This window comes from Arachis hypogaea, chromosome 4 (assembly GCF_003086295.3).
Source record: "Arachis hypogaea cultivar Tifrunner chromosome 4, arahy.Tifrunner.gnm2.J5K5, whole genome shotgun sequence".
NCBI lineage: Eukaryota > Viridiplantae > Streptophyta > Magnoliopsida > Fabales > Fabaceae > Arachis > Arachis hypogaea.
The window spans coordinates 128,389,918-128,416,672 of record NC_092039.1 but is presented as its reverse complement, the minus strand read 5'-3'; the positions used below and the strand labels follow the sequence as shown (position 1 = coordinate 128,416,672).

The 26,755-nt window shown below is 33.9% G+C and overlaps 4 protein-coding genes across 6 annotated transcripts; 2 read left to right on the top strand and 2 right to left on the bottom strand.

Annotated features, from left to right (window-relative positions):
- The first annotated feature begins 1,342 nt into the window (after positions 1 to 1,342).
- LOC112744990 (uncharacterized) lies at positions 1,343 to 7,503 on the top strand. 2 transcript variants are annotated; one of them, XM_072234261.1, is made up of 13 exons: positions 1,343 to 2,288; positions 4,598 to 4,735; positions 4,891 to 4,972; positions 5,174 to 5,250; positions 5,364 to 5,470; positions 5,559 to 5,673; positions 5,785 to 5,901; positions 6,010 to 6,101; positions 6,237 to 6,303; positions 6,385 to 6,463; positions 6,562 to 6,653; positions 6,796 to 6,939; positions 7,032 to 7,503. In XM_072234261.1, exons 1-13 carry the CDS (start codon positions 2,052 to 2,054, stop codon positions 7,056 to 7,058), a joined length of 1,374 nt encoding a protein of 457 aa, XP_072090362.1. In that variant the 5' UTR covers positions 1,343 to 2,051; the 3' UTR covers positions 7,059 to 7,503. The 2 variants fall into 2 exon arrangements, with proteins under 2 accessions (XP_072090362.1, XP_072090361.1); XM_072234260.1 differs by having other exon boundaries at positions 1,462 to 2,288; positions 6,237 to 6,463.
- An 8,406-nt stretch (positions 7,504 to 15,909) lies between these two features.
- On the top strand, positions 15,910 to 17,166 carry LOC112744988 (probable carboxylesterase 17). Its single transcript, XM_072234257.1, has one exon. It carries the CDS (start codon positions 15,910 to 15,912, stop codon positions 16,936 to 16,938), a length of 1,029 nt encoding a protein of 342 aa, XP_072090358.1. The 3' UTR covers positions 16,939 to 17,166.
- Positions 17,167 to 18,069: 903 nt separating this feature from the next.
- LOC112744987 (glycine--tRNA ligase, mitochondrial 1-like) lies at positions 18,070 to 23,079 on the bottom strand. The gene is made up of 9 exons (XM_072234256.1): positions 21,645 to 23,079; positions 20,932 to 21,314; positions 20,729 to 20,846; positions 20,405 to 20,599; positions 20,054 to 20,278; positions 19,438 to 19,497; positions 19,250 to 19,330; positions 18,763 to 19,168; positions 18,070 to 18,532 (listed from the first exon to the last, which is right to left on the bottom strand). The coding sequence occupies exons 1-9, from the start codon at positions 22,113 to 22,115 to the stop codon at positions 18,300 to 18,302; spliced, it is 2,172 nt and encodes a 723-aa protein (XP_072090357.1). The 5' UTR covers positions 22,116 to 23,079; the 3' UTR covers positions 18,070 to 18,299.
- Positions 23,080 to 23,455: 376 nt separating this feature from the next.
- On the bottom strand, positions 23,456 to 26,342 carry LOC112744989 (14-3-3-like protein A). Of its 2 annotated transcripts, none has more exons than XM_072234259.1 (5): positions 25,982 to 26,342; positions 25,143 to 25,656; positions 24,832 to 24,954; positions 24,343 to 24,459; positions 23,456 to 23,759 (listed from the first exon to the last, which is right to left on the bottom strand). In XM_072234259.1, the coding sequence occupies exons 2-5, from the start codon at positions 25,620 to 25,622 to the stop codon at positions 23,697 to 23,699; spliced, it is 783 nt and encodes a 260-aa protein (XP_072090360.1). In that variant the 5' UTR covers positions 25,623 to 25,656; positions 25,982 to 26,342; the 3' UTR covers positions 23,456 to 23,696. The 2 variants fall into 2 exon arrangements, with proteins under 2 accessions (XP_072090360.1, XP_072090359.1); XM_072234258.1 differs by having other exon boundaries at positions 25,143 to 25,662; positions 25,982 to 26,333.
- Between the last annotated feature and the right edge of the window lie 413 nt (positions 26,343 to 26,755).

Sequence of the window (26,755 nt, the reverse complement as noted above, 5' to 3'; positions counted from 1 at the left end):
GGCAGCATCTAATTTGTATTGATGTCGAGATATTATCGTCCGAATTTTTCGTGAGAAAGTGAGGTAGTATCTACATAAAGGACTCTGGTGTTTAAGTTAACAGGCCAAATTTTTTTAGATCGATTTCTTAATATACTCGAAGATATTAGTATATTTATAGTAGAAAAAATAATTATTTTTTAGAATAATTATATCTTTAATAATAGATAATTGTTCTTTTTTAAAATAAATTGTTGAAATTTCCCCCCTAAATAAGTAAGAGATATTTTAAAAATAGTTAAATCTCTTAAATGGACTTCTATTTATTTTAAGTCTGATTATATTGTTAGGTCAAAGTATAAACACTATCCTTTCAATATACACATAACAAAAGAGGAAAGAAATCTTAATATTTTACTAAAATACTTTTAATTAGCTTGGATTGTCTTTTATAAATTTTGTATGGATTTACTTTTATCTTGAATTTACGAGTGGACCATGGATTTTGTATTACGTCGTATATAGTTATAGATTAAATGTTGTGAATATATATAAGTTTGATAGTGTTAATTTTAAGGTAACAAGAAATGATTAGATTGACAAATAAGAAGTTTGGGCCCTTAGAAAGAATGATCCTCGGGCCTAACCTCTTTTAAGGAAAATAAAATATATATTTGTAGAAGTTGGAGTCTGCATGTAGAAACTCTTTCTATAACTTACCATTTTCTAAGACAGGTAAAATTTACCAGAAACAAAACAAATTATAAAAATTATTAAGAGAAAAATTCAAAACAGTCATTTACAATTATCTCAAAAGACAACGAGATTTTTGACAAAAAAAAAATCAATGTTATTTTTTTTGGTACAAGGACTAATCAGTCTTAAAAAAAAAAGATCAGAAGTTGAATTGGATATTTTTTTTAGAGACTTCGTTATCCTTTCGAAGTAATTATCAGGAATCGAATAGAGTATTCACCCAATTATTAATCATCTAAAATATACATCGGAACTCGGAAGTGCCTGTTTTCGTCATTTGCAAATTATCATATTTGTTCAATTTTGACGTTTTTTATTTTTGATATCAGGGAGGAATGTGTGTTTTTTCTTTTCTTTTATTATTGAAGTGAGTAGTATATCATAAAATTGTAGAGAACAATTAAAAAAATTTAAACGTCAGATTTGGATATTAAAATTTGAGAATCAGAGTTAGATACCGATTTAAAAAAAGAATTATCGTTAAGATTAGATATTTCAATTTATGTCTCCTACAATTTAAATTTTAATATCCATAAAATTAAATTGTTTGATTTTTTATTCGTGGATGACAACTATAAAATCGAGCCTCTGATTTGTTTAATTATCAATTCAAAAAAATAGATTCTATATTAAAAAAAAAAAAACGAAGGTTTACATAATAGAGAATAATAAGTCAATAACACACAAATACATTCTATTTAAAAAAAAAGCCGAATTTTGAAAATAATTTCATTTGTGTTTTTTTAAGAAAAGAAGTCATTAGCGTTTTAATAACTAACCTTTTTTTATTCTTGTATTTATATTTGAGGAGTGTTAGGAGTCAGCAATTTTTGTGATTTGTAGTCATCAATAATGATTTTAATTGTGTGAAATTGGTATGAGATTTAATCTAATGACTCACTTTTTTTTGCTGGTTACATGTTGGTCAGAATTTAAAAAAACTGTTGGCCCTAGACTTTTTCTTTATATTTTAATTTTAAAATAGTTTTAAAAGATAAAATATGAATTTATGATAAAAAAAGAAAGGGGGGTAAAAAGGGTTGTTTGTGGCGCAGGTGGAAGTGCGCTATAAAAGTGAGAGGAAGAGGAAAGGGAAAGAAAGAAGCAGCGCAAGAAACACACTACTCTTCAGAGTTTGGAGCACCTTAGCCTTATTCTTGCTAAGACCTCTCTTTCTCTCATCCCTTCGCATCACATTTCTCTCTCTCTCTCTCTCAGCACACAATCTTTCTCTATATTTGATTCCAGATAATCATTATTTTCCTGCGTAAATAGATGGTAGTTAGCAAGAGAGAGGTATAGAGAGAGAGAGAGAGATGGAGAAGTACGAAGCTATCAAGAACTTTGATGAAGACGATGAGGATGTTGAGATGGCAGTCCAGCAGATCTCTGATTCAAGATCTGCCAGCACCGCCACCATTGCTGCACCACAACGCCAAACAAGGCCTAACAGCACCAAGATTGTTCAGGAAGTCTCTTCTTCAAAGCACCAACCTCCATCTCAGTCTCACCGTCTTCTTTCACTTGATGTCTTTCGTGGCCTCACTGTTGCGGTAACATTCCCACACCTCCCTCCTCCTCTTTCACCTTCTCGAATCTCTCTTTTTTTTTTCCCTAGTTTTATTTATTTTTTATTTTAATTTTAGTCGCTATTAATAATTAATTAATATGTGCTGTGACTGCTCCCTGCCTGTGACAGAAAGTTAGTAGTAGTAGTAGCAGTAGTAATAAGTAATAACAACTAAAAAAGATAAGTGATATTTTTTGAATCGCGATAGGGAGGAAGAAACGACGTCGTATTGCTCAGATTTTTAGATCAGGATTAAGTGTCATGGCATGCCAGGCCAAAAATGATTGTAGTACATACAACTACAAGGCTAAAAGGGTCATATGCAACATTACGGGTTTGTGAGCAAATTTGTTGAGCCAAGTAGTAAAATCTTTCCGTTTTTAACAGCGAACAACCATTTTATAGATAGGCATTTATGTTGCTGCTCATCTAACACCAATCACTACTTACTGAATTGTTATTTAATGTGTTAATAATTGAATGTAGAGCGGGTAGATTCTCAGAATTGCCATAACTAAAAAGGCTTTGATTGATTTTGGCATCCCAAGTATTTTTTGATGATGCTTTACTTTGAAGGAAAGAATTGCATTTGGTGTTTCCTAGTCGCTTTTTTTTTTTTTTTCTTTTTCTCAGCTCCCTCGGAATACCGTCCAATTAAACTGCACTACCTCTACTTGCTCTTTCCGTTATTCTCTCCTAATATTATTATATCAAAATTAAAATACTCTATCATCTTTGCTTTTAATAACAAATATTGTTATAAAAATAACCGCCCTCCGTTTGTTTTTCAGTTTTTCTTCATTATTTATTCTATTTCGTTTTATTTGCTTTTCTAATTATATAGTTTTTTTTTTTTGCTATTTTTAAAAAAATAAAAGCATACAATTTTCTTTTTGCAATTATTGATGTGAGAATATATTGTTGATATAAACGAATATACCCCATTCTAAATGCAAAGCAATGATATGCGTACACTTCTATCTTGTGTACCGTAACTCAATACTATTTGGCTTCCTAAGTTCCTTCCTTAAAAAATGATTTTCTTACGTTATTACTTATTAAGTCAAAATTTGAAATATTGATATTTAACTAAAAATTTTATCAGTAGTTTAGTACTATCAAGATATAATTATTGTTTACAAGCCCAATAAATCGGGATATATACCCGCTAACGCTCCTTCTTTTGAGCACCCAAATTAACTGAAAAATCATAACCATCTTCAACACGATTGCTCATAATAATGATAATAATTGTTAGGCAAATTCGCTAATCTCCGAACCGTTAGTTAGGCAACAAACAAATTTCCCACACTCATTATTTTTTGTTTTTCAATAATTTAGAAGGGCCACATAAACGTTTTATAATACTCCCATAATAATAATTCTAAAAGTTTAAAGTACTAGGTTAATACGAAACTACGTGTCACTAATCTAAATTTTACATAAATTAGTTTTCTAGTTTATACGTTAACTAATGCTTCATAGTGAAAACGAGAGGGTGGTTTAGATGTAATGGTTAACCGACTCGCCACTATCACTTGCTTTATTATTACTTTATTATTTGGATATGACAATGAAACGCATAACACACACTCTGTTTGCTTTAGAAAGTAGCATCTATCTGTCTATTGGATCATTGTTTCCATGTTAGGAGCTGCATGCATATCATATTTTTGTTAACAAAAAAATGCATCATTGCAAGGTGACTATTGAATAAGCAACCGTTGTCTTTCTATATTTTAACTTGTCAATTCTTTTTGCAACCACCAAATTCCTTATGTAATTTTGTCAGATCTGAACCTTGTTTAGTGCGCCTTATTGAATTTAACTGGATAAGACAAGCTACCACTTAGCTTTATTTTAATGGTGGTGTACACATGGTGTTTCTTCGTTGCAAAATATGACCCAACCATGTGCCTCAAAGACAATGAAGGTGGGAGGCATACAAATGCAAGTATCTTATTAGATAACTTCTACACTTTGGTGTAGCTAATCACTCTAACTCATAATTCATTTTTAAGGTACAAGACAACAAATAGTTTAATCTAATGGAAAAGATAACTTAGACCTTGCATTCAGCAATTAACCAATCATTCAATAGTCTTAACATTATCTAAGAAATGTGATACTTAGTTGGACATGTGATATATATGATTTTTTGGGGCAGGTAACATATGAAATGTGTAATGTGCGCATCAAAGACTTAGTCCTTAATTCCTTATATTTCAGATAAATATGTTATCGTTAATAATATGTTGTATTTCTCGTTACATTCTATTTTTGCTGATGCAGCTGATGATACTGGTGGATGATGCTGGTGGTATTGTTCCGGCACTCAATCATTCCCCATGGAATGGTTTGACAATAGCAGATTTTGTCATGCCATTCTTTCTTTTCATTGTTGGTGTTGCACTTGCCCTCACGTACAAGGTATACACTTGAAACTGTTATGTAATTATTAATTAACACGATTCAGAAAAACCAATGAGTCTGTTACAATGTCACTCAGTAAAGTGACTCTATGAAGTATGCTATCTGGATAGTTTTTTGTCATTTGACTAGATGAACCTCTTTCTCTTCAACAGAAGCCATCTTGCAGAGCTGATGCGACAAGAAAAGCATTTCTACGAGCTCTGAAGCTTCTCATATTGGGCCTTTTTCTTCAAGGTAGTCAACTGAACCTATGGCTTTGTTTGTGGTTAAATTCTAAGCTTTGTTTGTTGGCATTGTACTTTTTGAAGAATATCGAATGTTGAAGCCAAGTTAGCATTGGTGACTTTACTAATATGTATTCTGATGTTGAGAACTTGCATTTTGTAATTTATCTCTCTTTTGAATGTCTAAATTTGAACCCTCTTCGCTCCTCAGGTGGTTATTTTCATCGCCTGACTGACCTGTCATTCGGGGTGGATATTAAGCGCATAAGATTGATGGGAATACTGCAGGTATTCCCTTAGCAGCTTGTTTTCTCTCTTCTTCTCTTCACTTAATATTGTCTATATTAATATATTTCCTTTTATGATACTGATCATTGACTATTTTACTCGGTGGATGCCAGAGAATTGCATTAGCATATTTGGTGACAGCACTGTGTGAAATTTGGCTCAGAAGTGATGATACTGTTAACTCAGGATCATCCCTATTAAGGAAGTATCGATACCAGTGGTGAGTTCAATTTTTCCTCCCGGCTTTAGTTTCTTTCTTAGTTTGATATCTATGCGTCACATCAGATAGATCTGTTTGATTACAACAGGGCTGTGTCTTTGTTTGTATCTGGAATTTATCTTTCCTTGCTGTATGGGTTATATGTTCCTGATTGGGAGTATCGGATTGCCACTGAGTCTTCTTCAGAGCCAAAAATATTTTCAGTGAGTGTTGATGTCATCTTATTTATAGGTTTCAAAGTAAAAAACTTTGAAGTATTAATTTAACTTGTTTTAGTGGTGGATTTATGTTTTTACATGGTACCCATTTCCTAGGTTAAATGTGGAGTAAGGGGTGACACTGGACCAGGCTGCAACGCTGTTGGAATGATTGATCGAACAATATTGGGTATACGACATCTGTATGGGAGACCAATATATGCACGGACGCCTGTATGTTGTTCCTCGCGATTCTGACATTGTTTACACTCTAATTTTCTAGTACTTGGGTGCATTTTCTTGAACATATATGTTACCTTTTCTTGTAATGAATATCAACAGGAGTGCAGTATTAATTCCCCTGAAAATGGACCATTGCCTCCTGATGCTCCTTCTTGGTGTCAGGCCCCCTTTGACCCTGAAGGACTCTTAAGGTGAGGTACTCTATGTCTTCTTAATAATATTTGAGATGATTCTTAAATTCTTTTACATTGTCGGTGCATAACAAAGATATACATGGAACGCGACTATTTTTTATCTGCCCTCATTTTCTTTTTGTGGAATTACAGCTCGGTGATGGCAATAGTTACTTGCTTGGTTGGCTTGCACTATGGACATATTATTGTCCATTTCAAGGTAATCCTCACTTTTTTCTTTGTTATGTTTGTCTTTGATTTATATCAGAATCTTAGTTATTTTTTTTATTGGATTATGCAGGACCATAGAGTTAGAATCCTATACTGGATGATCCCAACCTCTTTTCTTGTAGTTTTTGGCTTTGCATTGGACTTATTTGGTAATCTCTTCATATATTCCTTTCATGTGATGAATGATTGTGCCACTGACATTTCTGTTCCTTGTAAATATTAACCTTGCTTGATGTTGGTCTTGTAGGAATGCACATAAACAAGGCTCTCTACACATTCAGTTATATGTGTGTCACTGCTGGCGCTTCCGGTGTCCTCTTTGTTGGAATTTATTTGATGGTTAGATACACATTGATTGATTTCATGCTATCTATCTTTTATCTTAATTTATAATCATATACTGATGCATCATATAGAATTAGTTTTCTTCTTTACAGTGTTATTGAATTTTATTCTCTCGTATTTCTTCTTTCCTTGGCAGGTTGATGTATGTGGATATAGTCGCTTGACTATGATTATGGAATGGATGGGCAAGCACGCATTAATGATTTATATTCTTGCTGCTTGCAATGTTTTTCCCATTTTCATCCAAGGATTTTATTGGGGAAAGCCTCAGAATAACATTGTAATTCCCATGTCCTACTCCATTATTCTGGTTTTTCTTTGTTTTGCAATTTGCATGGAATGATGTGATCTCATTGCAATTTTTTATGACAGCTGAAGTTAATTGGAGTTGGTACTTAATACGAAGGAACACATATATAAACTTCGTTTAGAGGAATATATATACGGAATCAGATGGTGAGACATATTCTTGTGTCGCTGTCTTTGAAGGTAGCGGCTACAATGCAAGAGGAACATGAATTTTGGAGCAGGCCTTTTTGCACAAGGACGTGAACCATGCTCTTCTCTATTCACTTGATGAAAGATAAAATGAGTCATGCATGGATGATATGGATGCATATATTATAATATTAAGAGTAGCAGCATCTATTTTCCAATTATATATGGAGCAGCTTTTGTTCATACTACTACGACATATATTGTGTAGTTTAATTTGTATTAAATAGTAGATTTCTATTATATATAAGCTAAGTAAGCATTTGACATTTGACACATTATTATTAATGTACAATTTTATATTAGTTCTATATTTATATATTACCGGTAGCCTAGTCGTGCCCAACAATTTCTCTCTATTTGTCCCTACTCATAAGTCAACAAAGGGTAATTTCTTAATGCCGTATAAGAATGCTAGCGTGGAATGAGTATAATAGAACCAACAATCACTAAAAAGCAGGTAACCTAAAAAGCTCTTCTGAATTTAAAAAAGAGTTCATAAGACTTTGTGCCAATGAATTGGTTACATCTACTAAAATAAGATTTGAAGCAAATTAAATAATGTGTATGATTTAAGATGGAAGTCAACCATGTAAAGTAGCATTCAGAATCTAGTAAGAGTACAAGGTCAACTGATGATGAAAGACTTAGCTAAGCAATTTGATGGAGAGGTCAATATATATAGATTTCAGGAATGCATGGGACAACTAAGAAACAAGAGTTTTGAGTCAGTAGAATATGGCATTTACTATATGAAGACTAGCTTTTGCCAACTTTATTTAGAAACTCATGTAATGAAAACGGCAAAAGTCTCTTAAAGCATTACCTTGTCAAAGAAAAGCTACTACATATATATTTTACAGTAATACTAGAAAAAAAAAAACATAGCCAAAATTTACTTTATTTTAGCATTCATTCATCATTACAATAATTAATAAATATTAAATAAGATAAATTCTAACTGTTTTTGACTAATTTATTTTAGTTACCAAATATTTATGTATATTTTACTTATTTATTATTATCGGATTAGTATTTCATTGTCTTTATTTGTAACGTCCAATTTTAAATTTTTTTTTTTACAGAAATATTTGGTAATCAAAGAAAATCAGCCAAAAACAGTCATAACTTACCTTATTTAGCATTTATTAATTGTTGCGATAATTAATTAATGCTAAATAAGACAAGTTCTAGCTGTTTTTTTTGTTTACCTAGCATTCATTATTTTTTTTATTTATTGTAATGACTGATGAATACAAAGTCCCTTTTAAGTTTTATGTGGTAACAAGTTAGAGAGAGGACTCCCACTTTACTGAACCAACCAATATGTCTAGAATTGGGCTATTTATCTTCTTTATCTTTTTCTTAACCAAGTAACAAATCGATGTGGGCTATCTTTATGGTTGATAAATGTATAAGGTGGCGAGTGGATGGGAAATCCTTTGGGCTTTCATGTGGCTCAAATTAGATTTTAGTGGTTGGACAATAAATCTCTAAGCCTAATCCTAACTTGGATAGAAGGTTAAGGACGTATCTGCCTTATAGGGACCTCAATGCATCACTCCAAACAAATATTTTCAAGCTCCACACGCTATTTGTTTTTATCCCACATATCATGTCTTGCCACCCCTTTTTTTTTAAATATAATGTAATTAAATATTTTTGATATTCTTATTCATATTCAACAGCAGAAATAATTAAGATAATTTTCAATAAATAACGACATTATATGATATCCCTTTCAAGTTAAACGTTTGCCCCTACTTAAGGTTATTCATCATCTTCTGTTGCCAGGTGTATTAAGGAAGATGGTAAGCAAAAATGGTTGGGTTGGAATTCGATTTAAAAAGGGGCATCAATGTTGGAAATTTGATGTCAATCAATCAATAGCTCTCAATAAATCTTATTATTAGTTTTTAATTTATTGGGTATACATTTTGAGTTGAAAAAGATAGTTAAACGATTAAAATGTATATTAAGACAAGATAAATAGTACAATAGAATTTTCAGGAGTCAAGAAATAAGAGTTGCGAAAGTTATTAACAAGTCGTTTATGAGCTACAAAAAGTAGAATAAAGTTTATCATAATGATTGTTAGTTAATGACAATGCTAGATATGACTATGAATTAATTTTTGTATTTATTATTTAGTTTTTTTGTTTTTTTGTTATTCTATTTTATTGTGTTGAACTCTTTTATTTTAAAAAATAAAAGCAAGATAGTACAATAAAAAATATTATTCATACTCTAAAATCAACTACTAAAATTAATCACTAATGTATTTGTATATAAATACATGTGTGATTTAATTTATTTTCAATGTATATTTATATTCTAATATATATTTTATACTAATAACTAATTTTAATATAGGACAATAGAAACTCTCAAGCTTTTTGATATATACATAGCTAACTTAACACAAAATTGACAGAAATATAGAAAAATAGATTTTTTTCTAATTTTTTTAACACTTGAAAAAATATAGTATGATCTCTTACCATTAACTTATAAGTGAGACTAAAATTAAATATGAGAAAAAATATAATAAAAAATAAAAAATTACAATTAACATCATCCAATTTTTTTTCATCGAAGAAGATCACTCCCGAAATCTAGAGCACAAAAAGTGACGCATTATTTATTAGGTGAAAGACAACCAACTTGATCCATTACGGTCAAAAAAGGGGGAGAAGAAACTAAAGATGGGAATAATTAACCTAAGGAATAAAGAAAGATGGCAACCGTTCTTCATATACATATCAACGGGCTTCAATTCGAAAACTTGACAAGCTCATTCATCTGTATATATTTATTTATTTATATATGGTTTTGAAGTTGTTGTGAAGAATATTGACTAAATTAGCTTCGTTCTAGATGGTGGAGCCTCATACAGAGAAAGGAGGATAATGGTCCTCCTAAATCTTAATTTTCCTTTATAAATTACATAAAAATTTTAATTTAATTCATCTAAAATAATTAATTTAATCTCTTTTATATTATAAAATTAAATTTTGTCTTTTCTTAAAATTTATTCTAGTTCCGCCCTATTTCGATTTACAATATGACTCTTTTTTCTTTTTTTTTGTTTGCACCAGAGTATCCATCTCTCGGGTACTGCAGAAGCAAAATGGGCGATCGTCCCAAACAAGTAAGCTCCATTCCCATTCTCTAGTCTAGTGAGTATCGAACTTAAGAGAGATAGTTAAGGGACACAGACCTTCATCCACCTGTGCCAACTTGCGTTGGTATTTACAATATGGCTCTTGTGTGAGGTTAATGTGACCCATTACATTATATTGTTACATTCCACCTCATCAGAATCTAGTTCATGAGAGATTCGAATTTTCTTCTTTATAGGTATTTCCCTACTACTCAGTTCAATGGATGATGGACCTCCACGACGTTGAGTCATTGCATGGCAGATTTAGATTCTTCATAGAAAATCTTCCCTATGGGACCTACTACTAAATAAATGTATGTGCATGTATTATTGAAACCATTCCTCAAACAAGCTAATTAAGGTTCATCTAATCAAATATATGCTTTGCTAATCTCTCCTCTCTTAAGCCAAAAACCTACAAAAATACTATCATGAGAATAATGAAGCATCATATTTAGTTTTTGGCATAAGTCATCCTTAATTTTTAAATATGACACTATTTTATTCGAATTAAAAATATTTCCGTACGCCATAATAAAATTAACAAAAATACTATTTGTATATAAAAATCAACTACCAAAATCAGTTAGGAAAAGTATGAGGAGCCAATGAAATATTTATACGATGTGTACAATGGAGGTTTAGGGAGTATTAGAGATATAATTATTAGTGTTACCTTTTCCCATCAGCAGCTTTTGGGATGAGTGGTATCATGACATGGTATTAGAGCGCTAGATCCAAAAGGTCAAGAGTTCGATCCTTGGTGAACCCCAAAATCAATTTAAGATTTTAAGAGGATGTTTATTATCGCTAGTACTCGGATGGTTATTCTAAATAACAATGGAGGTTTAGGAAGTATTAAAGATTTTCCATTAGCGTAAGCTTCTAGAATAAGTGGTATCATGACATGGCAAAGTTCTAGATCTGAAAGGTCAAGAGTTCGATCCTTGATGAATATATATATTTTAACTGATTTTTAATATGTATTTTATACCGTGATTTTTTTTTATTTCACAAAATTCAAACCTATCCAAGACCCTACTTAAAAAAATTAATCAAAATTTTTATAATATTAGTGATGATTAATAATAATAATTCAATGTGTATCTATATATATTGAATAAACAGAAGGCTTTGTTAAATTGAATAAAGGAAAGATACAAAAATAATTAATTAATTAATTATGCTTTTGCGCATTGATTTAGAAGCATCATCATCCAATAGTTAGTTGTTAGCACTATTGGTAAAATCCAGGGACAAACTTTCAATTCCGTAAGGGAATATATAATCCATGACAATATGTGCACAGCTTAATTAAATTGAAGGAGAGAAGAAGAATCTCATCTCATAGATGCAACGTTGATTGACATATGATTCAAGACAGAAGTGCTACTGCCATGTGATAATTCACATGCATTATTATTCCCAACATGACCTAAATTAAAACTGTATGTGATGATTATTAACATTATTTCATTTCAAGACAATTTGTGAATTCCTTTTCTATATGCAACTTGTGGTTGTTGATATCTATCAAGCTTCTCTTTTCCTTATCCTTTAGTTTTAGATTTGCATTAATGTATTGTTTTTCCATAATATGTAGTTAATGAGAAAAAAAAATTTAATTTTAAATCTTAAACACTGGAAACTCAGGTGAAGTCGACTTCACGTGAAGTTGATATCTGAGAGCCGTTAGATGAAAATTTAGTCAAATCAGTCAAATCATCTAACGGGTCTCAAGTATCAACTTCACGTGAAGTCGACTGCACTTGAATTTCCACCGTCTTAAATTCATAAGCAAATAATATGTCACTTTATTTTGGTAAGTTAATCCAGCACCTTAAATTTGCAAATTTTATGAAATGTAGGTGGTGAATGTATAACCCATAATATTCGATAGATATTTTCATGGAACTTATTATTTATTTAAATGAACATAGATATTTTAATTTCTTATAAATAAATACAACATTTTGCCAAAATTCTTTTTTAGACACTATATTTTTGTAGATATTAAAAGAAGGTAATTTCTAGTAAATCTCTTATAAATAAAGGATAGTTATCCTCTCTGACTTATTCAATAATTATTAGATAAATTTAATTATATTATTATAATTAATGTTAATCAGTTATTTAACTTGAATTTTAAAAGCTAAATTATTTAACTATAATAAAACTTTTTTTTACAAATTACAAAAGTTTTTTCAACCAACCTCGTTAGTTAATTTTTTAAAAATGATTTTATTTATCTAATTAAAATTCTAGATTCTAAAATTGTAAATTTTTAATCTTAAATTTTAAATTATAAATTTAAACAATAACGTTGATTAGTGTTGACTAATTAAAAGTTGATTCTCTCTATTTTCAGTTTTTTACAGGTTAAAATTAAAGGTGTTCACCCACCATATTACAAATTAAACAAGAGTATACTCTAAGCAAAACCATATTGCTATTTTCACGGTAGAATCTAGAAATGTATTAGAGAGATTGAGAGGGAGAGAACAAGAACATTTTACATATTCATGATTAATTATTTCAGGTAACTTGATTCCTTGTTATATAGTTATATGTGTTAATATGGAGGGGATTCTAGGGGTGGCAACGGGGTGGGTTTTTGCTCTATCCGACCCCGCCTCGCCCTACAGAAAACCCGTATCAAACCCGCCCCGCCCTACTCGCGGGTTGTAAAATGTTAAACCCTAACCCGCTCCTGCGGGTACCCGCCCCGTCCCTATCCGCCCCTATAATTATTAAATCCAACAAATAAAATTAAATTTTAAAAATTATATAACCACTATTTACATACATAATATAAATTAAAGTAAAAATTTATATATAATATAATATTATTAATTATTTTACTAATTATTTTATATATGTTACGTATATTATATATTAAAAATATATATATTTACATATATATTATATATACCGGGGCAGGTAGGGGCGGGTTCAACCTAAACCCGACCCCGCCCCGCCCAAGAACCCGCTCCATTAAAACCCGCTCCAGTGTGGGGGCGGGTAATTACCCGCCCCGAGCGGGTAGGAGCGGAGTGGGTACCCGCAAGTTCGGGTAGTGTTGCCACCCCTAGGGGATTCTCATAAAACCAGAGCGAATGAATCCCACTGGCCCACTATACTTCACATGTACACATGTTTAATTTTATTTGATTTGTGATTAATCTTCACGTATAGTTATATTATTGTTTTTTGATGATGCCAATTTAATCATAATACACAATATATTTATTTTAATAATAATAAAAAACATATAGTATTTATTCAAAGACTTCAATATATGTTACTCATATATGGATGGAAGCATTATTTTTTTTTTCTTCTTTCAAGCAGTTTATTTTAATCTTTTTTCTGTTTTCTTAAGAAAACAAATTGTTTCATTTCCCATAATTTCACTTTTGAAGAAAATGTTAAAACTGATAATTAGAAAATAAAAAGAGAATAACATGCATGACCTATGTGGAAAGCATATTTCTATAAAAGATATGGTATATTTATCGAATAAAGTTAACTTTCTATTTGCACTACGTACTCAAAATTAAAGGGAAGCAGAAAGTTATCGTCGTTTTGCGGACTAAACCTTACACATTTCAACTTGGTCAAGAGGCTTTTGATTGATTTCTTAAACAGTAGTTTTTATTTGATAGTGGTACATTATCCTTACATACAAATAATTGGACACTAATTTTATTTATATTGCTATTGGATTGGCCTACTGTGCAAAAATACAACGAAATCTTGTATTATTGAGGGATAAGGATTTTAGATTATCTTGGTGGTGGTGAATACACACATATATAAAAAGAATATCAAATTAATCATTATGTTTATCTTACTCTTTGTCTACCATATTCATGAAAAATATATATGACTGATGAAATTCCTGATTATCTATACTCCAATGCTTACATATCTAAAATCTAAAATAGTATCTAACTTTTGGTTCCTAATATGGAAGGAACATGGCACAATATTCACGCATGTTACAAAAGGACTTTACACTACACATGCAAATACGGTGTACTCGCTCGCACCCTTATGTGATTTTGACATTTTGTAGAAAGACTATGTTATTTATACACTAAAATTACTTACTAAAATTAGTTATTAGTATAAAATATACGTTAGAATATAAATATATATTAAAAATAAATTAAATTAGGGTAAAGTATACTTTTTGTCCCTAAAGTTTGATAAAAATTTCAAAAATACCCTTAAGTTTTATTTTGTTTCAAAAGTTTTCGATTTGCATCAAATATACCCTTAAACGGCTAAATTTTCAAAAAAATTAAGACCAATCTAATAATAATGTATGAAAACTATGGTTGATTTGCTTGTGTTGAGGGTTGTTCTTATAAAATTGTCGTTAAATTGGTCTTAAATTTTTTTAAAAATTAGCCGTCCAAGGTATATTTGATATAAATCGAAAACTTTTAGGACAATATTGAAATAAAATAAAACTTAGGGGTATTTTTGAAACTTTTGTCAAACTTTAAGGACAAAAAATATACTTTACCCATTAAACTACATACGTATTTATATACAAATACATTGTAACTGATTTTTATAACTGATTTTAGTGTAGAAATAATATTCTTGTTCGTAGAATATAATGAATGAAAAAAGAAGATAAAAATACAGGGTATAAACCAGTTATATATGACAGGTGTCCTAGTTAATTTCATCGATTAGCTAGGCATCAAAATCTGAAAATAAGTATTTGCCGCATTTTATACATATAACCGTCTCACAATTTAAAGTATATAATAGAGAATAATGTGTCAAAATTGTGGAAAACAGAAATTGTAGAGTATACTATTTTATTTTGTCAACTAATTCCAACATGCTTTTGCCAACATTTTTTGGACATATTAATATATACTTGTTGCACATTGAAAACTAAACATGTTTAGGGGTAAAAAACAAATAGTTTGAGGTTTTTTAACTTCTAAAGTAAGAGAATACGGTGTTGGACGACATGAATATTATATATTTATTACATAAGAATTTGATGTTAAAAAGATGGTTTTTAACTTGATATATATATAGTGACAGTATACACATATTACAAAATGTGGCAGAATGAAGTTAAAGCTGATAATAACAATGGCAGTGCAAGTTGGTAGTATACCATGCTTATGAGAAAAGTAAGGCGTGAAATGCTGCATTGAACTTTACCGGATAAGAATAATGCTTCTCCTATACATGAACATTCTCTCGTTCAATTCAATCAGATTCTCCACGTTTATTAGCTTCATGATAAAATTTCTAGTGTGCTTTAAGAGCATGTAGTAATGGATTTGAGTTTGACAAGACGGTGGTTTTGAGAAAAGGCAATCTTAATATATATAAGTACAATTGGAAAAGTCAAAACATAAAAAGGACTAAGAATTTTCTTGGCGGCACATGCAGAAGAAGATATTGACATATAGGAAGAGCATAAGGAAGCTTCCTCTACCTTCATTTTCTTCTCTATATAAGGGACCAAACCACAAACACCATGCATGCCATCACAAAATAGAAGCTTCTCTTATTAGTCTTAAGAGTTGTATAGATAGCATTTAGCATAATAACATGGCTGCCATTTCTCTTAGGCATAATACACAAGTGAACAACAATGCTCAACTCCAACGTGATGTGATCACTGAGGAAATCGAAGGACTCATAAGAGTTCGAAGAGATGGGAGAGTGGAAAGGCCACAAATTGTGCCTAATGTCTCCCCTGCAGTGACATCAGAACGCGGTGTCACTGCTAGAGACATTATGATCCACAAAGAGACCCATTTATGGGCACGAATTTACGTGCCCTTACAAAGTTACCAATGCAACAATAAGCTTCCTTTGCTTGTTTACTTCCATGGTGGAGGATTCTGTGTTGGTTCTGCAGCTTGGTCTTGTTACCATGAGTTCTTGATCAATCTTGCTGCCAAAGCAAACTGTGTCATTGTGTCCATAGACTACAAATTGGCACCGGAGAATCGCCTTCCGGCTGCATACGATGATGGAACCAGTGTTCTCAATTGGGTGAAAAGAGAAGCACTCAATCCCTCTAGTGTGCAAAATTGGTGGCTGAGCCATTGCAACATAAATTCCATGTTCCTAGGTGGTGATAGTGCAGGAGCTAACATAGCTTTCAATGTGGCCACAAGAATAGGATCATCAAGCACCAATATGTCTCTAAAGGGTGTCATATTGATCCAACCTTTCTTTGGAGGAGAGGAAAGAACAATGTCCGAGAAGAATTCTCATCATCAGCCGCCGAATTCGGCGCTAACTTTGCCGGTTTCTGACACTTATTGGCGCCTAGCACTTCCTCTTGGATCCAGCCGTGACCATCCATATTGTAACCCTCTTGCAAATGGCACAACCAGATTGAGGGAGCTGAGGCTTCCTTCAATTATGGTATGTGTCTCAGAATTGGATATACTCAGAGACAGAAACTTGGAGTTTTCAACTACTTTGGCAAGAGCAGGGAAAAGGGTTGAAACAGTTATGTACAAAGGTGTAGGCCATGCATTCCAAGTGCTTCATAACTATCAGCTTTCACATTCTCGGACACAAGAGATGATATCTCATATCAGAGCATTCTTGATTAACCAATAACTCTGCACTGCATGAATTGATGAAACTTCTTCTGCATGTTTTAGTTGTATGTCAACAAATTTATAGTTTTATACTGATACTGTTAAACATGTTAGAATGCTAGTTCTGATATAATATATTTGTCACTAAGCTTTTAACAAATATAGATGATAGGAGTCTGGGAATTTTCAAAATTGATCTAGTGTTATTATTATATTATGATGATTTGTGAAATAGGAGTCTTATTTATATTGATGAACTTATTTGGTATAATAACTAGTAACTACAGCTACGTTGAACTAGTTTCAAACTTTCAATGCAACACGATAAAAACACGGAAATGAAACAGAATCGTAAAAGGGAGATGGGCCTTATTATTTGTGAGTATCTTTATTCTTTCTTTTGGAATTCGTCTTTAACTAACCATGCTCTGAATGAATGCCATATTGAACTCTTTCTTCGTGGAGGAATATGACTATGGGTCATAGGACCTTCTTTTGAACGAATGATGCTTTGCAAGGATATAATTGTGCTATAGGACCACAATGGGAGCAATAGGAAAGAAATAGTTTTTGGCACCTGTAGCTGAATTGCATCAATAATGACATCATACCTGGCCACCTTAGAATTCAACAAAATGTTTTTCTTTTAAATAGCACAAGCAAATATGCAGTAGAAGCTACTAGGCTATCGATTCAACGTGGAGGAAGTTTCTTAATTTCAAAGTGTAATAAACTCTTCAAAAACAAATTTGGCGCATAAAAGAACACATTAAAACTCATCACATCTGCCCCCAGCAGTGGACTAGAGAAAGGTAAAATAGGTTTGTTGACCAGCTGGACTAGGGTGAGTCGGGTCTCCCAACAGTCAAACACTATGCTAGCAACTCGCCAAGTTGAAAATGAAATTGATTTTTCTACAAACAAATTAAGAACTTAATAATTTTTGCAAGATAAAACTTTTGAAACCAAACCCCTCTAAATTTAATGGGAGGCAGTCCCGAGAATTTTGATCTTGTTTTTGGATTATGCATTTATGCTTTATCTGAGTGCTATACCTTGTCAATTCAGACGTTTAACAAACATGTAATCATTTTCTTATCTGACCTAGACCACTCACTCGACTTGAACCCTCGGGAAGCAATGAGCAAACTGAAATTAAACTAGTTAAATTAACATATCTATATCTTTTAACAGATACAAAATGTGCGAGTCAATAAGCCCGTATGTAGCAGAAAGCCAGGAACTCAATCATAAAAAGAAGACACATTTAGTTTGTAAAAAAATATCCTGTAGTTCGACTGTTTCCAACAAAGAACATGGCAAAAACTTCTGCAGCAAAAAAGTTTAAGAGGTCAACCCAGAAAGTGAAAGGAGTGAAACTCATTCTTCGGTGGAAGCAGAGGAGTGATGGGGGAAGGTTGACCACACATCTTGCCATGTCTTGTGGCCTTCAGTTACCTCGCGAACAACAGATGCAGCCTTTTCGGCATCAACCCGCACTTGATCCTTGCTGTCCCTCTCCCGAATAGTTACTGAAGATGTTGAATCTACAGTGATCGCGAAGGGCACGCCAAGTTCATCTGTTCTTGCATACCGTTTTCCTATTGATGTACCTGTTAATATTTTTCAAAAGGTAAACAAATGCATGACATTAGTCTTAAGGTATGATCAGACCAATTAATCCATCACTAAAATTAAATCGACCATGCAAAGCATGTGAACAACGATATAACTTTCCTTCATGCAAGTATCTAGTATTTGTGCTCCTCACAATGAGAATCTCTATAATCTAAAATTGTATTCAACAAATGGTGTTAATGAGAACTTCTATTTATTGACTAACCTGTAATGTCAATCTTATTTGATATACCCGCAACAGTCAATGACTTAGAAATGTATTTAGCAACATCTTCGTACTGTTTATTCTGAACCAGAGGGAAAACTGTGCACTTAATAGGAGCCACAACTGCAGGGAACCGAAATACATTTAACTGTTCATCCCCAGCTTTACTTGGCCTCATGTAGAAAGAGTGCTCAAAGAGACAATAAATAATCCGTCCAATTCCAAAGGATGGTTCAATCACGGATGGTGTAAAAACTCTTTGGTGCTCCTTCTTTTTCTCCTTCTGAATAGTTACCATTTTGTTTGTAATAGTCACAGTTTTACCAAGTGTACAAACTTCAAACTCCACCTCCCCTTTTGATTCAAGAGCAGCCTTCATATCCAAAGCTTCTTTCTCCTTCATCGCCTGCAGAAGAATTTGATGTGTCAAAAGTAATCCCAGTAGCTGTTACGAAGTGTCATCATATTAAAGGAATTAATCCATTACCTCAAGTGCTTCAACCACATTCTTTTGACTCCCCTTGAATGCCAGACCCAACTCTTTCTTGACGGGAGTTATAACCAATTTCTGGCATCATACACAAACCATGTCAACTAACGCAGATTTTTTAGTGTTGCATATCAAGTTTCAGGGACCAGTATATATATATAAACACTATTAATGTTAAAACGTACCTCCACTTCCTTAGGCTCTGAAAATTTTTCTTGAGCCACCAATGGAACCCCACTTTTATCCTGAATATTAAATACAAAAATTGCAATTAGAATGAAACAAACCACAGGCGTATAATAATATGCCAAAAGATTTATTTAGTGATCATGATATTACAACGAGGGTAAAATACATTATACAGTATGACCCATTAAGTATAGCTATTTGTAAACTTACTGCCCTTCAAGTTTTTTGCGATCATTAAATCCCCATGTAAGTTGTTTCAAAGTTGAAAGTTCTGCTTTATTAATCAAATGCACAGTAAGCACTATACGGTCAAAAACAAAACTTCAAGAGTAGAACAAGTGATAGATCAAACGATTTATCATGTAATGGTAAGATGAAGGGGGAAAATAACTTTTTCAATGACAAAAATGCATTTTACTCAACAATATGCCAACGTCAACAAAGCACATGAATTATATTTATAGTATACACATCAAATTTCCTTAATCTTGTAGTTAACATACACAATTTGAATTATACCAACCACCAAAGTTACCATACTATTCATCTATTAGAACTGTATCTTGGTTTAATAAAGATATCACTCAGAGTATGTTAATTAATGGTCATTACCGAGTGAGCACGCAAATCATATGCAGACCTATCTGCAATGCCAACACACTCAATCCAACCGTAGGAACACTCAATCTCAGCATCCCAGCAGTCAGCAGCATAATGGGCCATCTCATTAGCAAGGTGTTGCCTAAATCGTAACCGGTCTTTGTCTATACCAAGACGTGTCAAGAAAAGATATACTCTACCGATGAAATAACCAAGAGTCTCATTGTTGACAATTCCCTGATAACAAAATAATAATAAAAGAAAAAGAATTGGAAAAAAGAATCATAACACACCACAGAAGATGACTAAAAATCAGGGTAGAAGAAAACAAGAAAGCTTGAACTCAGCATAGCTCAAACTGACCTTTGACACAGCTTCACCGAGGCGAATTCTCTTGGCGGATTGCCCAGACATTTGTTCTTCCCTTGGGAACATTAAAAATTCCAATTCAGCAACCTCTTTGTACTTTGGATGAGATTTATCTTCTGGATCAACAAAGTGCTCAATTTCTGCCAATGTAAATTCACGGACTCTAAGAAGGCCTTGTCGGGGAGATATCTACACATAAACAACAAATCGAATTAAGAAAAGGATCTAAACCTGTCACCACAGTAAAGAATAGTGTAACAAGTTCAAAGAGAGACATCTAGGTGTTTGTAGAGCAAAAACAAGGCAACAATTACCAACCTCATTTCTGAATGCCTGCCCAATTTGGGCTGCAGCAAATGGGAGTTTGTTTCCATTGTAATAGTACAAGTCTTTGAAATTCACAAATATGCCCTGTGCAGTTTCAGGACGCATATAGCTGCCACATTTGAACAAGAGATAAATGTCTTCACCGCAGTAAATTTGTAGAAAATAGCACATGCTTTGACCGGAAAGTTACTTACCCAGGGATCAAGCCAGATGGACCAATAGATGTCTGGAACATCAAATTGAACGGATAAGGGTCAGATAGTGGATTCTTGGTTTCAGGAGCTGTAATTCCATACTCCTTAATCTTGGCACCAAGCGCTTCAGCAGAGAGATCATCCAAGGTTGCCAAGACATGTTTAAGCTCCGCAGCCTTCTCGGATGACATCGTGAGGTCCTTCTGCAGCTTGTCATTGCAAAAGTCCTTGAGCAAGTGATCGGCACGGTAACATGTCCCGGTCTTCTCATCCTTAACCATGAGGTCAGTAAACTTATCCACATGACCTGAAGCCTTGAGGACAACCTCGGGTGTCACGCTGGGGCAGTCAACTTCTAACATGTTCTCCTCAAGAACAAAATGCTGCCAAATACAAAGTGAAAAGACACAACTCAAAACATAAACCTCTCAGCTTAACAAAGAAACCATAAACACATCCATTTCTATTTCTATTTCTATTTTAAGCGTGCGAAAACTTAATCATCCGAAAGCTCAACTAACTAAGCTAATAATATCGTAACCATAATGATTAACTTTGTAACCACATGCATGCGCCAATCATCAACCTCAAATAAGTGAAATAACTCAAGTTTCACTCAATTCCTCCTACAATACACAAGATGCAAATTCCAAAATTCGAAAGCCCTAAGTTATCGATTAAAACAAATCAGTTATTGAAGAAATTGTGGATACCTGGCGCCAGAAGGCGAGAACATTGGACTTGATAGCGCATCCGGGAGGGCCGTAGTCAAAGAGGCCGGCGACACCGCGGTAGATCTTGAACGACGGGATGTAGAAAAGGCGGCGCTCGAGCGTGTTGACAGCGGCCTGACGGAACGCCTCCCTGCTTAGTCCACCGTCGGCGGAGAGGATTGACTGGAGGTGGCGCTCGACGTCGGTCTTCTCGAGCTTGAGTGCGTTGAGTGACTGGAGGGCGGCGTCGATGTCAGACTTGGGTGCTGCGGCGGCCTTGAGTGCACGGACAGCATTTCCCTGAGCCTCGACGGCAGATTGCTTTTCGGCGAGGGCCTTGCGGAGCGATTCTTCGGTGGCGGCCATTGCAGAAGAAGCTGAAGAAAAGAGTGAGTGTTGTGTGCGATGGAATGAAGCAGCAGCTGAGGAGATTGAACCACTTACTCGCAGCACACACAAACGCTGAAGCATTAGCCAAGAATAAGAAGCACTAATAGCTACTGTTCAGTTCACTAGAGTATTGCCATTTTCTGTGTGTATTGACGATTATGCCCCTTTTGGGTTTGACGCGTATTAATATGGGCTAGGTATTAGTAGTTGGCAGTTGCCCACTTTGGTTTTACCCAATAAAATATCTACCAAAATATCTTCCAAGTCAAACTGGAGCATGCAACCCCCATTAGAAATTATGCCAATTATTCGTAATGATGAGTTAGATAAATGCAGAGATGTAATGTAGTCACAGGGAACATAAACTGATGAGATGGAAGGGGTTGGGAGCATCCATTCGGAGGCCATCGTTCAGAGCATACCCTTACCGGGATGATTCTGATTAATCAGAGCACCATCAATGGAGGATATGGATACAGGTCTCAGGCGTATTAGGAGAGGGAAAGCAGGTTGAAACCGGGCCGGGTTGGATATTGAGCTTCTGTTATTGAATCCGGGCCAAGGTATTGGCCCGGGTCTTAACCCCAAATAAAAAAGAGAATGACACAATAGGGTTTTAGACTTTTAGTACTTTAGTGATTGCAACCTTAATTAATACAGATGCTCCATACTTTGCCTAATCCTATTTAGAAACAGTTGAATGTACCATTTCACTGTCTTTGCCGCCTTATCACCAAATCCAAGCCACCCTCTTTCCCAACCCTAGTCCACATAACAAGATAATATCATCATAGTCTAATCTTCATCTTCATATAACCATTTCAGTACAAAATGTAGAAAGCCATCCACCGTTTGCAATATCTATCTAACGTAGCGGACAAATGTAGTAAAGATTAAAGAAACCATTTCATTTTTTTTTCCGGTGTAGATTTCATATTTTGATGCGATGATTTTCTACATTCTTAATGTAGACCGAGTTTACCACCATACTAACATTACAGGCGCCCACACTAATTATGACAGCAATTGTTTGTTTATAATCATCACTCATCACTCATCAAATATCTTATCGCGGAAGATCCATTTTACAAACCATTTATACATGAGACGTTTAACCCTCTTAAAGAGTATGCACCTTGTTGACCCAAAATATATCTGATCCCTAAAATTACATGTAAGCGATTTGATCCTCCAAATAAAAATCTGATTAACTACTTCCAAACATTTGACATTTTCTCGAGTCACCGCAAAGTTGAAATCACTCGGCGCATGACATGCACAGATTTATCTGTGTTTATAACATTAACCATAAAGTGGATTCAGAATCTGAATTGGTAAAACAATATTACCCTGATACAACAGAAGCACCCGATAAGTGATCTAGCAACCAGAACATGCAGCAATATAGGTGAACGATGATATCAAAAGAACGCCAAACATTCTATTTAAAAACATCGAAAATGAGTAAATTACTAAACAACCAAGACACATATTCTGATCAATAAAAAACACATACATGAATTCATTGAAACATTGGAAACCACAAGCACAACCCGTACTTGAAGTGATAGAAATCTGTAAATACAATCCTACTATTGCAACCCAGATGGAATCTATATTAACCAGTGAAGTACAGAATTGCGTATCCCATGAAATACCATGCTACTGCTGCCCCTCGCCTGGTTGTTGCTTAGATGTTTCCTTGATCTCATCTCCGGCTTCATCCTGAAATATTAAGAGCACATTCAAATTAAAAAACTTGGGAGAAACGAACATAGAGTACTATCTCAAATTGATGAGAATTGACAGAGAAGATTGAGATACTGTCAATTGCAATTACTATTACTATGCATGTGTGCAGGGGCACACAAAGATCTACATAAATTATTAAGACAAACACAGGTAATCCATTATAACTACAGTAAGAATATGTGGAATGTTATGTTTCATTGTTGAGGCAAGTTCAAGAATGAAATTTTGCGAGTCAATAAGAAATGAGCCTAACACCTAGGCACTACTACAAGGCAGCAAGCCAGGAACAAAGCTTGATACAGAAATGATGCTCAAAACAGAAGTTATTTAAAATACAAAATTGTACAACTAAACTAGTTTAAATTTGTTTCAAGCTCTTCCATAGAACAAGTTTGCTTTTGAATAAAGATTTGAAAAGACAATATATTTTGTTGTTAATCTTTAGCAACCACAGACAAGTCAAGAAATATTCAGTGTAAAAACACACACCCACACGAGAGAGAGAGAGAGAGAGAGAGAGAGAGAGAGAGAGAGAGAGAGAGAGAGAGAGAGAGACCGTGATATCAGATGTCCACAAAGTCAGATTGTCTCTGAGAAGTTGCATGATCAAGGTACTGTCCTTGTATGATTCTTCACCCAAGGTGTCAAGCTCAGCAATTGCTTCATCAAATGCCTGCCACATATAAGCGTTTTAAGTAGTCACTAAAGAGAACAGATAAGAGTTCGCAGGGAATAACAGCAAAGTTATCATGAAAAAACGGTGTATAGTTTAGAGCTTTTAGACACATCATCATCATAATGGGATATTGATGCAACTAGGAAACACTTAAGATAAATATACTGCTTGCTGCATCAACATTCTCAAATAATAATGAAATGAATACAAAAATGCAAAATTCAATCTACTAAGAGAACTAGAGTACTGCATTTTCTCACTAAAAAGCTTACAATTACATTTGATATGCAGGTTTTCTGATTTCTTTATAAACTATGTTCGAAAATGGACTATATTTACAATAGAACATACAGCGGGCAGAAACAATACCTGCTTGGCGAGATTACAAGCACGATCTGGTGAGTTAAGAATTTCATAATAGAACACAGAGAAATTGAGTGCCAGACCCAGCCTTATCGGGTGAGTAGGAGGAAGGTCTGCAAGAGCAATATCCTGCATCAAAGAATCACACATTTAGAGTTTAGAAACAACTACTATCCCATTAAAATATCTAAACAATCACAAAAGCTATAACAGCACAGTCACAAGTCGCACACTAATTAAGGTTTATAATTGACAAACAAAGATTACTGCTCTAAAAAATAATAATTCCTCAGATCATGAAAGTAACATGAATATACCTGAGCAGACTTGTACGCTAACAAAGTACTCTCAGCAGCTTCTTTTCTCTCTGCAGCAGTCTTGAACTCAGCGAGGTACCTATGATAATCACCCTTCATCTTGAGATAGAACACTTTGGACTCAGGGGTGGTAGCAGAGGGCACAAGGTTGGACTCAAGGAGGTTCAAAATGCCATCACAGATCTTGCTGAGCTCAGCTTCAATCTTTCCCCTATACTCCTTGATGGTTGCAACATGGTCCTCGTTTCCCCTACTCTCCTCCTTCTGCTCAATCGACGAGATGATCCTCCACGAAGCCCTCCTCGCACCGATAACGTTCTTGTAAGCAACTGACAGCAGGTTCCTCTCCTCCACCGTCAGCTCTTCGTTGTCAGAAGACTTCGCCACCTTCTCCATGAACTCCACCATCTCCTCGTATCGCTCCGCCTGCTCCGCAAGCTTTGCCATGTACACGTTCTCCTCGCGAGATGATTCCGCCATTTTTTTCAGTTCGCGAGTTTCTCAACGATTACTCCTGCAACTAAAAAAGTACAAATTAATTTAAAAAAAAAAAACAAAGCAAGAAAAGAAATGTGAGAACAAGTAGCTACTTATTATCGCAAAATTTTTTCCGGAATTTCAGAATTTTTTTATCCGGTTTTATTTTCGAAAATTTTCCAGGGGAAACAAACATGTTCGGAATAATCAAGACGCAGGACCACAAAATGGAGTCTCAGTACATGAAATCAGAACGAGAAACAACAAAAAGGTGAATTTAAACTTGTACGGAAATTACTTTCGATTTTAGAGAAGCTAAACAGAATAATAATAATAGTGGTTTTGGGTGAGAAAATGAAAACCTAGAGATGCAGATCTCGGGGAATGGAACCAGAGAAGAACAAAGGGAATCGAGAGGTAAAGAGCCAAATAAAGAGAACGACCGTAACCCTAATAAAGAGAGTTGAAATTAAAAACTGCTATGAAGAAAGAGAGTGCGTGCGTTTGATTTTGAAATTAGAAAAGAGACACGTAAGGGGGGTGGCGGAGATTCCATTGAAGAGTTGACTGTTGACCCGCTAATCCTCTATCACCGGTCACCGTTTTCTCTCTCTCTTGATTTTTTTTTGGGTCAAAGAATCAGCGATGTTGGATTTTCCTAAATGGCCGAAAAGCCAGCCAAGCAAGTGAGTTGGGTCTTGTCTCTTCTCACAGGGTCCATCCATTTTTTTGCCTCCTCCTACTAATAGATTAAGGGAATTATTAATTTTTTATTGACTAACGACCAAAATTTAAGTTATCAATATTCATTTATTTAGTGATATGCTAAAATCTTCAATTTGGGTGGTGTATGAACAACAAGCTTCGAGAATGTGCATTGTGAATATAGGACTTTTGACTCAAATAAAACCATGCACGAAAAGTATGATATGATATAGGGCTTTTTTTTTCAATTGAAAAAATAAAGTGTGATTTATCTTTTAATGATTTTTTTATTTTTTTTATCTCACTTATAAATTAATGGTGAGAAATTATACTTTATCCTATTATCAAGTGACAAAAAAGAATGGAGAGAATTCAAATTCGTGTTAATTCTTAAGTCTTAACTTGATCTTGATGTTCAACTAATTGATGTG